At 42.2% G+C, this 10,702-nt stretch overlaps 1 protein-coding gene across 1 annotated transcript in view; it reads right to left on the bottom strand.

The window, feature by feature from the left end:
* Positions 1–470: 470 nt before the first annotated feature.
* The window catches only part of MCU (mitochondrial calcium uniporter), a 20,689-nt gene continuing 10,457 nt past the window's right edge, over positions 471–10,702 (bottom strand). The window contains exons 4-8 of the mRNA XM_019538649.1: positions 9,130–9,234; positions 5,171–5,331; positions 4,256–4,459; positions 3,459–3,575; positions 471–1,997 (exon numbers count right to left, since the gene is read on the bottom strand). Of these exons, the coding sequence (XP_019394194.1) occupies positions 1,902–1,997; positions 3,459–3,575; positions 4,256–4,459; positions 5,171–5,331; positions 9,130–9,234 (683 nt within the window). The 3' untranslated portion in view covers positions 471–1,901. The remainder of the gene's footprint in view (positions 1,998–3,458; positions 3,576–4,255; positions 4,460–5,170; positions 5,332–9,129; positions 9,235–10,702) is intronic.

Below are 10,702 nucleotides of genomic sequence, written 5' to 3'. Positions count from 1 at the left end.
CCTACCCTCAATTGAGGAAAATGAAGTTTTTCCAAGAACACTTGAATTTAAAAATTGAATAGTTATTTATTGTTCCAGAAGTACATTGCTCTTTTATACATATTTCATAAATGATACAGGATTTTACACATGTTCAGTATTTTGCTTTTTTTTTTTTATTATTTATTTTAATTAAGGACTTTTCTCCATGCCCCCTCCCTCACCTTAAAACACACACCAAGGATTCAGCTACAGGTCTGTGTTCAGTTGTTTCCCTTTAAAACTCAGCACAGAATCAGGATAAAACAGATTAAAAAATAATCCACACAACATAATTAAATCTAAAAGACAGAGGGGAAAAGGTGAAGAGAAAAAACTAGAAACATGCATCCATTCGGTCCAACATGCTGTCAAGTGAGGAGAGGCAGCAACAATCCCGTCTGTGTTTCCACATCTGCAAGGCACCTGGCGTATGGTTAATATTGGTTGCTTTTGTATTTGATTTTTTTTGTTTTTTCTTTTTTTCAAACACTGTTCTCCAAGAAAAATGGGAGCTTCTTGCCACAACACAGTGAAAAGTAGTAGTGAACTGTCAACAGAAGACAGCCAGCATTTTAGAGTATTAAGTTTAGTGCTTTTCTCCTACCTCCATGTTGCCTCCACAGTATTTATTAACAGGAAGCTAGAGACACTGATCCATTTTGAACAGATATATTGAATCTGCTTGGAAATCAGCTGGTTCTGGATGAGGTGGAGGACAATAAACTGATTTCCCTTCTTCAATTATTTTATTTAAGGACATATTCAATTAGCCACCCTTAAGAATGTCTGACCCTTGGGCACTGGAGTGTTTATTTAAAGCTACCTTGATAAGGGAGGGCTAGTAAAATGAGATGAAATGGTGAGTCTTTAGTAACAGAAGCTCTGGCCTTCAGCTAAGCCTCCAGGTAAGACACACTGACCACAAAGGAGACCATTTATCCTCTTATAGAAGCAGTCAAATATTCAGGTCAATTATAAATGTTCAAGACATCTTAGTTAAGTAAAAGTCAGAATTTGAAGCAAACTGCCTAATCCTTCAAACCTTCACGATTTCATAGTCCAGGTGGCTACCAGATTTGGGGCGGGAGGAGAGGGAACCTTCGCCCTTAAGACTGAATACAAAAAAACCCTTTCATGCAATGTTGCCATTGATTTTTAGAAGTAGATCGAGGGCATTGGGATATGTCAAAGTTTAGGAGTTAAGGAATAATCCAAAGTGTCAATCATCAAACGTTCATTTGTTTCATTTGTCACTGGTTAAAGCCGATCACTTACAGACCAGTACTGGAGGAAGTCAGTGGAGTGCATGGGGGCTGGCAGAGGATGGGATGCTCATGGTTTTCCAGTAGAAAGCAGTCTTACAGTGACTTTATAAAAGACTAGGTCCGACCAGAAGTGCATGTATTAATGGTGTAGAGGACAAGTTCTGATCACCAGCCATAGCTCCAGGTGGCTTGGTGGGATTTTTGTTTTTGTTTTGTTATCTTTTGGAGTGATCTGTTATTGGTGCATCTCAAAATCAGGAAAAGGGAAATTAAAAATAAAGCTGAGCACGCTGCTGGTGCATTATCAAAAGGCAGACCCTGCAAAACTGGAAGAACTCCCCAGCATTACATTGTTTATGAAAACCCCCAATGTTGTATCTGTATATAATTTTCATCCACACACAAACGTTTGAATGTGACAGTGAATTTGCCAAGCCCTTTTTGAAACTGCGTTCCACAATGCCCAATCTTCGGATTTAAAATATTTTTCCCATGGTCCTTTTTATTTTTTAATTAAAGGTAAAAACCCTCCACCCTTGCACCACCGCCCAGCTTCCACCTGCAATGCTTTAATTAAAAAGGCAAGAGCTATGAACAGGTTTTTTCTGCCGGGGTTCAGAGCTTCTTTGCTGATAAGTCTTTATCATCAATTTGCTGGATAGGCAGGTGAATTTGCAGTGGGTCTCGAAGCCTCTTAAGATCCAATTCTGCCTAAAAGTAAAGATAAATTATAAAAAGCCTCCTAAATACTTCCATCAGCCCAACAATCTTCCCATGATGCTGACTTATTTCCTTCTCCTCCATGTCCCCCGTAAATATCCAAAAGGTCTGTTATGGTCCCAGAGTAAGTGAAATGTATTCCAGACACCCACTGAAGGAATATGCACCTGATGTTCTACTCAGCTGTTCTGACATTCAATCATTAAAAAACAGCAATAGAGTAAAACAGAAGACAGCATCCACTCAGCAAACTAGTGTCCAGTAATAACAATACTACCACCCCCACCATTCATCCATAGTCTTCTCAAAAGCATACTTAGTGATAATTCCTGATCATGTATATCCCAAGGAGATGTCATATGGGTACATACTATATCCTGCTTTTGTTCCAGAGGACAAACTGTACACAAATGTTGGTTTACCAAGCAGTACAGTCATTCGAATGTTAGCAATCAGGAGGTTTACATGAAAACTGTAGGAAAAAGTCTTTCCATCATTCCACTTGCTAAAAAACACTGTTTATCTTTCTTCTTCTAGATGCAAAACACATACTGTTCCAGGGAGCTCCTAATGAAGACAACACAGACCACAGGGAGCAAAACAAGAAGTCTACTGTCTCAGATGCGTCTACCCCTCTTTCTTATGCAGCTCCCAATGTCTGCTACCCCTCCTCTCCAAGGCCTGGAATTCTCCAGCAGGATCCTTTTTCTCCTTTCCCATGCTAACTATTGCTAAGAGGGATGCAGAGAGGAGAGTAGGGAGCAGAATTTCACTGAGCAGCAGGCCTCCTGTCGATCCCTCCTCCTCCTGTGAAAATAGACTCCTGTGGGAAGAGAAAAGAGCTCTGTAGCAGCTGCTTTTCCCCAGAAGGTGGACAGGTAGGAGAAACAACCAGGTGCTTCACCACCATCAGAGGAGAACATGCGCCTGCCCTGCGTGCCATCAACAGAGCTCTTTTTTCTTTTCTTTTTTTTTTTTTTTGATTCTCCCCCCATCCCAAACTGCAATCCAGTGCATGTTAATTGCCGCAGGCAGACATGTATTGAGGGCTGAAAAAAAATCTCTCTCTCTCATTCTGATCCATCTGGTGTGTAGGTGGGTAGAAGCATAGAGAGAAGAAAATCTTGAATTACATCATCTTACACATGAATTGCTTCACGCACTTAAAAAAAGAGATGCAGGTTTATCAACGGTTTGTCAGACACATTGTTTGTTTTTCAGGGTATATTTTTAAACCACATTTCCATCCTTCACCAAGGTGCAGTCCCTACTAAGAACACCAAATCCAACCAATTATTTCTTCAGGGCTGTGATAATTGAGGTTTCAAGCATACATTCTTATGAGAGAGAGGCTAGCATCATTCTGGTTAAGGTGCATCCACCAATAGTGGTCAAACAGCACAAGTAAGGGGTGAGTTCACTGGGTTTTACTCCCACAAAACTTCTCCTTACCTGAGCAATTGCATCCTTGAGTTGATTGTATTTCTCTAGGTCAAAACGAGTCTTTTTGGCTCCTTTATGGAAAAATAATAAGTACTGTCTGTCTCTGGCATCTGGATAGACATACTCCTAAAAAGACAGAGGATGGGGATAAAATGTTCAAACAAAGGCAGCCACTAGCTCAGAAGACATTATGTGGATTTTGGGATGCCTAATGAATTTAACATGGAAATGTATTGAAGAGCAGCACCAATGAAGCTGATACTGTAATGACTGGTGCTGAAGCACCTGATGCCATAGTAGGGTCTCTTCGTGAGAGACAGCTGGTTTGGTTTGTGCCAGTAATGATGTCATGGTACCTCGGAGGATGGCACAATTAGGATTCTGAACAGGAGAAGTAAAATGAGGTAACAACTCTCTTCTGACTAGAAAATTCCTGTTGCTGATCTGCCTTTGCTTCTCCCAGAAGACAATACTCTTCTTTGTCTGAGGACTTAGAACCTACTTTGATCCATGCAGAGAAAGCACCAAAGGTCACTTCTTCATTTTGTCAAGGTAGACCAACAACAATCTCAGCTCTTAGCATCTGGTGCACATGCAGAAAAACCGGAGATTAAATGATTGAGGAAAATTTGAGAAACTAAACAATCTTTACTGCAGATGGCAATGAATCAAAGAAGTTTGTAGCAGTGGAGAGTGAAAAATAAAGCATGAAAATGGGCAGGGTGGGGTCTGAAGGACATGCTTTTTAAAATTTTAGGACAATACGCCTTTTAACAAAAAATCAACAGCAAGGAATGCAATCTTACCTGACGTGTCATTACAAAGTAAGCGTACATTGCCATAGCGCTACCGTAGGTGATAAAGTAGGTGACTGGCTCCATAATGTCCCAAGAATATTCCCACCAGGTGAGCCGGGCCAGAATCCCAAACTGAGTAGCCATGTAAGCCAGCCCACCCCAGAGCACCCAGGTGGTTCTCTTCTCTGCTCTCCTGCTGATTTCCATCCTGACCTGCAGACAAAGATGGGCTGTGTCTTATAACCTCAGAACCATATTGTGTCAATACACACGCGGCTGTATTTTACTTTTCATATATTCTTGGTGTGTGACATTTTATACACTATGGTCAATCTTTCCCCTCCTCCCCTTCACGTTTTGTTCTTTGTTTTATTCTAACGGCCACCACCAGAGTTTGTTTCAACCATCATATCCTTGCTTTATTGCATCAAAATACTGCTTTATAGATATGCATAAAAATCATTTTTGCTTGTTTTCTGTTTGCGGTATTTGTGCTTTTCCCTCTCATATCAACCCAAATAAAATGGCTGTAAAATTGAGAGTGCCTTTTTTCAAGAATATGTGGTATTAGCCTGGTTGTCTGGGGCCAGCTGGACAAGTAGCATTCTTTTTCAAGCAGGGACCAGCAAGTACTAAAAAAAAAAGCAAAAAAAAGCACATTCAATTTCAAAACTATGCAGATAAAAGGAAGTCTAATTTCTATAAGAAAACCAAGCCAAAAAATAAAGAAAAGACAAAAAGGAGGCCTGAATCCACTGAGTAAAAAATATCAGTCTTATTGTTTGTTTCAGTAGTCTTCACCAAGAGCTTTCAGTACAACTAACTTTAGCACCTAAAATAGATTTGCTTCAATTAGAACCAAAAAAGTTAAAAGGCTCTATGAATCAGAAACTGGCAATTATCAAAGCAAATTTCACTTCCCACCTTTTCCAGAGGTGCTAGCTGCTCCTTGAGTTCCTCTAGTCGCCCAATCAGCTCCTTCTCTTTGTTCAGCTGGTGTTCCTCAATGCACAGGGTAGTATATAGCTGCTGAACCAATGTCTTCACATCATTTAGCGTGGTTGCATCTTCGTGGCTTAAGAGTTCTACAGAAAAAGGAAACTGCTTTATGTGCCTTTATCCATATTTGTTATTTGTTTTTATTTATATTTTTCAAAACAGCTATTGGATGGACAGAATTCACAGCATCTAAGCTATTTGCACAGAAATATATGGGACAAAATGTATTGCACTCATTTGAAACTTAAGAAAAAAACTGGAATGACCAAAAGTGAAAAACAATACTAAAACTTAATTTTATTTTTCCGAGCTTGTGTTTATGCCTTAAGATATTCTCTGTCGAATATTAAATTTATCAATGAGTTAGAATTCCTAGAACTTTGTACAAAGTAAATTGGTGTACACAAGCTTTAAGCTTAACGTAACATTTGGAGTTGTCAATGAATTCTACACAACAAAAATTTTGTAAAAAGTAAAAAGCCAAATTTGAAAAAAAAAAGATCTTTTCAATAAATAGCATGGATAACTAGGGTATTAACAACAGCAGCTGCCTCAGTGAAGGAGATCATTCCTGTATTAAATCATTCAAGTCTTGCAACTGAACCTAGACCCTACCTGGACTAGCACTACTGTTGTTTGTGCTGCTATACTATTCATTCATTCTATTTATATGTTGCCCTGCCCAAAAAAGGCTCAAGGAGACCTGCAAAAAGAAAAAAAGAACTGAGCTATCTTAAAACGTAGCAACACAGGGACACTGACTTTGTTCTGTCAAGTGTTAGCTCTAGTTATCTCTTATCAAAGTTAAACTCTCCTGCAATAGGACAATAACTTTTCCTTAAGAAGACGGGGAGACATCTTCTTAAGAACTGAGATGGGGTAAAAGACGACTTTTTGCACCATTCCACAGTGATGACATGGTCACTAAAGGATGCAAGCAGGGGAATTTTCCATTAACTTTTTTGTTAAAGGTTTAAGCTTGAATTATTCCAGAACTTTTTACAGCACAAATCCATACTACAGAAAGATTTTTTTATACTTTCAGGTTATTAGCCTACTGATGTTATGAGTTTATTACCACTTATTAACACCTCCATTGTTTCACTGCCTTATTTTCAGTATCATGATAAAGCACACTGAGTGCACATGCAGACACAGACAAATGGTCTAGTCTCAGGAATTTAGAAGTCCACTGCGTGCAAAAGATGCTGGCCACAAAATCCACCATGTTTTGGAATCTGGAATTATTTAGGATAATCCAATTTTTCATTATAATAAAGTTATAATGTAAAAATATCCCTAAAATAGGTCAATGTACGCTTGTTCTGTGGAACTTGAAGCCTGTTACTTTAATTCTCTAAAGCTTGCCTTGCTCATAGTTGCCACTGCAGCCACCTAAAGCTGGCATTTGCAACCCAAAAAGTACAATTTGAGGTCTCCTGATTCTTGGCAGAGTCCCAGGTCAGGCTGTAGCTCTAACAGGCAGTATTTCTATAGATAGACCTCACCAGCTCCCCAGTCTGCCCTGCCAAGTAGCCCTAGGAGAGGAAATGTAAGAGACAAAACTGCATTGCTTCATGTGTCTCATGTCTGCGGCTGTTTTGAAGTAACATCTGCTATAGGCCAAGGCTGCCACTCTGCCCACTGCTCTTGTGCTCATGGTGGCCGGGCTCCCCCTCTTTTTGGTTCCTGTCTCCACTCCTGGGGCAGGGCAGTGCAGCACAGGGAGGCCGCACTGCCCATGTAGCGTGCTGCAGCTGAGCTGCTTGTGTAATGCATACAGTCAGGAGCAGGGTATGGGTGCTGTGCACATGGCAGAAGGAAGCCAGGCTGCCTACATGGCATGTGGGGCTGGAAGAGGGTGGCTGCCCATATGGTAACAGAGGAAAGGTGGGGAAGCTTTGGACCCCAGGTCTGCAACTCATGAAGCATGTGATCCCAGAAGTTGGACAGCCCTGCGAGACACAAGCAGGCTGTTTGTTACCTGTTCTCCCCGCAACTGGTAATGAGGTCTATAATAAAAGCTTATTGAGGGCAGAAACACCTGTCTATTCAGAATTCCAGCACAAGTGTCTGGGTCCTGTTTTATTAAAGGCTAAAATGCAGCTGGCATGCAGAAAACTCCCATGAATCTACTCATTTGGCCATACCCGAAGCTGATGGTTCTCAACCTCTGAAGACTCAAAGAGGCCCTCAACAGCTTTGCAGAACTCAGCCACACTCCACTCAAAGACTAAATTTATTTCTTACAGTGTTTACCTGCTCACAACCCACAGCACTCTTAAAAAGGATCTCATGGGTGGCAGGGTATTTCTGAAAGCATGGCAGGCAGGTGTGCACAGTCCTCAGAGTGGCAGGGGCTACTTGGCAGGGCAGACTGGGGAGCTGGTGGGGTCTAATGATCTCATTAGACCCCTGAAGGAGGCAGTGCTCCCTGCAGGAGGTGAGGGTGGTGCCTAGTGAGGGTGGCAGGGTCAGGATCCTTCTATGCCTGGCTCCTTCCATGGTCTGTCCCCAGCTTGTACCCAAAGGGCGACTGTGGCCCCTGCTACCATGGCTGCTCCTCAGGGGACTTGAGAGCTGAGGTGCCTCCCACCAGGTCTAAGAGCATGGGAGGAATGGGAGAAGAAGCCAAGCTGAAAAAAGCACAACCCTGCATGTGTCCCCCATGGCAGAGCACACTACTTAGAGCAGAGGGGTGGTCAGCAGAGGGGCTATACTTTCCAGCACAGCTCTTTCCCCTGCCCTTTCCATGTTCCCAGAGCTGGTGGGAGGGGCAATGAGGAATGTTGCCAGGATGGGCACAGAGTGCCTGGCTTGTTCAGAAATGAGCACTTGCTTCCTTTCACAAAGGCCAGGTGCTGCAGTATACCCTCAAAGGTTTTTACAGCACCCTGGTTGAGAATCACTGCCCTAAATCAATATAGATGTTTAACAAGAGACAACGGCAGATGAAAAAAATGTTTCCTGGATTGCCACAAATGCTGGGGTTAATTAATGCACGTAACAAATGCTACAGCTGACTAAAACAGCCAAAATCCTCCACTGGCTGTCATTCAGGCAACCTCTACCAAAAAAAAAAAAGTCCTGATGGTTTAGCACAAACGCTTATAAAAACCAGGAGAGGGAGTGCTCCACTTAACCTGTAATAGCTTGCTGTGGGGAAAAAAAAGGAGATGATATGCTAATGTTTCCACCTCTCTCACCTACAAAAATCAGTCAACTTTGCAGGTATCCCAAAAAAAATCATTCTGCTTATCCTCAGATTATGCTCCTAAATGGCAGAGGTAGTTAATGCCAATTCCAACACTGCTCATCAAATACGTTACTATTTAAAAACGAGACCAATAGTAGCAATTCCCCTTCTCTCTTCACTTGGTGTTTACATCATTAAACCCCAAGAAGCTGTTTGGTTCAACTCAATGTCTGTGAATTAGCTGGTTACACTTACATTTTTATTCACACTTTAGAGATACTATATTTATTAAAAAAATCACATCACTCACAATGGAGCACTTTTGCAATGCAGATGGTATTTGTTTTTAACATGGGTCTCCTTTTGCATTTACATTAAAGAGCTTAGCTTTTTACAAGGAATTTAACTTAAAAGTTCCATTTTTTCTTCATTTTTTTTTTATCACCAGATATTTTTGTGAAAATAGGATAGTTATTTGTTTATAAACAGTAAATGTTTTCTGAATGCATCCACAGACTGAATTAAAGATTGCAAGTAGATTAGGAAACACCAAGATTCATTTTTGAAACTACCAGTTTTTGCAGCGTTTTTTGTCATACACACAGGAGGGTGTATCAGCTTCTTCAAACTTGTAATGACAAGATTTACTACTGTTTTCAATAATTTATCACACACAAATCAGTTTTACCTCTCTTTGGTGGTTGAACGTGGTATGTGTTGTCATTAATGACTAGTTTGAAGTCATCCAAGAGGAGAAGATCTATGCCTGTTGAGGAAGCTACTCGTGTGCCATCTGTGAAGAAATCAGTGTTGGATTCATCAGGGAACAAAACTCACCTATCAGGCTACTGTTCACCAGCTGACACCATTTCTTATCCTATTTCTGGATGTCTGCTCTCAATTTAATGTTATTGCAGAACCTCACTACAAGATAATAGCTTGCTTGCCTAGAACAAGCACTACTTTGAGACAACAGGGGACAGGCGAAAAATGCTTAAAATAGTGTAGTTTTACTCCATCTTTTTTCTTGGGGTAATTCTACCTCCCATTCTATCCATATAGACTGGAGGCCACTCAGTTGTGTTGTTCCTCTCATACCTTCAGGCTACAATAGGGTAAGGGCAAGGGAGGACCTACACTGGCCCTAAATTGAGAACGCAAATTAGGGGAAATGAATACCACTCTGACTGGAGAAAAAGCACAGATTACTCATCCAAGTTTATGAAGGAGCATTTCTAAAAACTTAAACCATTTCCTGGTGAAGGTCTGACACAATACAATTCAGTGAAGGGCTGACAATACAATTCTGTTTGATAGCATTTATATTGTGTCTAAAGAACATTTCAGTGGTAGATTATCTTTTCTCCTGGGGAGGATACAAGACTAGAGCAATGAAGAAAATGGCCAGGTCTAACACAGTAAGCACACTGGGCCTAGCAGTAGTGCCCTCAAACCTGTTACCTTGCTCTGCAAGGTTTGCCTTCAACTGGACATAGCATAGTTGTGTCCATGCACTGCCACTGGCAGGTTGGCATTGTTACTAGTGCCAATTAGCCCAAAGTGCTACGTGCATGCCCACAGCAGCGTGGTGCATTGAAAAATGCCAATGCTAGGCACTAGGCCTGAGTGAATAGGAAAGTATTACATTCGGATTCAGCCAATTTGGAGTACAGTGATTTGATTTGCATCACTGTCCTGAATGGATTCAGTCGAATTGGCTTCGGAAGATTTGGCGCCAATTCAGATTGGTCAGGGAGAGAGAGGCAGGCACAGCTGGGTGGTTGTGCCTGCCTCTCCCCAGGTGGGGGAGCCATGAGAGAAGTCCCTATGGATGCCCTGTCTGGCCCCATCCTCTGTCCAGCACTAAAGAAGAAAAAAAGCCCCACATTTACTGGCTGCAGGAGCAGAAATTGGGACCTTTGGGCACTCATGGCAGAGCAACCCCGTACAGTGCAGGGCAATGGGGATTGTCTCCCCCCATCCGCACAGCAGCTGTCGCATCACGTGGGTGCAGTGTGGCTCAACAGGGCGCTGCATGCTCCGAGAGCTGGGGCCACTGGGACTGAGCGGAGCTAGGCTCTGGCTGACTGCTGGAGCTGCCCCATCTCCCAGACAGCACATGGTGCCCTGCCACGTCACACTGCGCCCATACCATGGGGCAGCTGCTGTGCGTATCAGGCAGGGGGGCGATCCCCGCTGCCCCATGGGGTGTGTGTGTGGGTGTGGGGGTGCGCGTGTGTGTGTGGGTGGGTGGCCGGGTG

This window comes from Crocodylus porosus, unplaced genomic scaffold, assembly GCF_001723895.1.
Source record: "Crocodylus porosus isolate Cpor-Errol unplaced genomic scaffold, CroPor_comp1, whole genome shotgun sequence".
In the NCBI taxonomy this organism is placed as follows: Eukaryota; Metazoa; Chordata; order Crocodylia; family Crocodylidae; genus Crocodylus; species Crocodylus porosus.
This window is presented reverse-complemented; position numbering and strand designations above follow the sequence as displayed.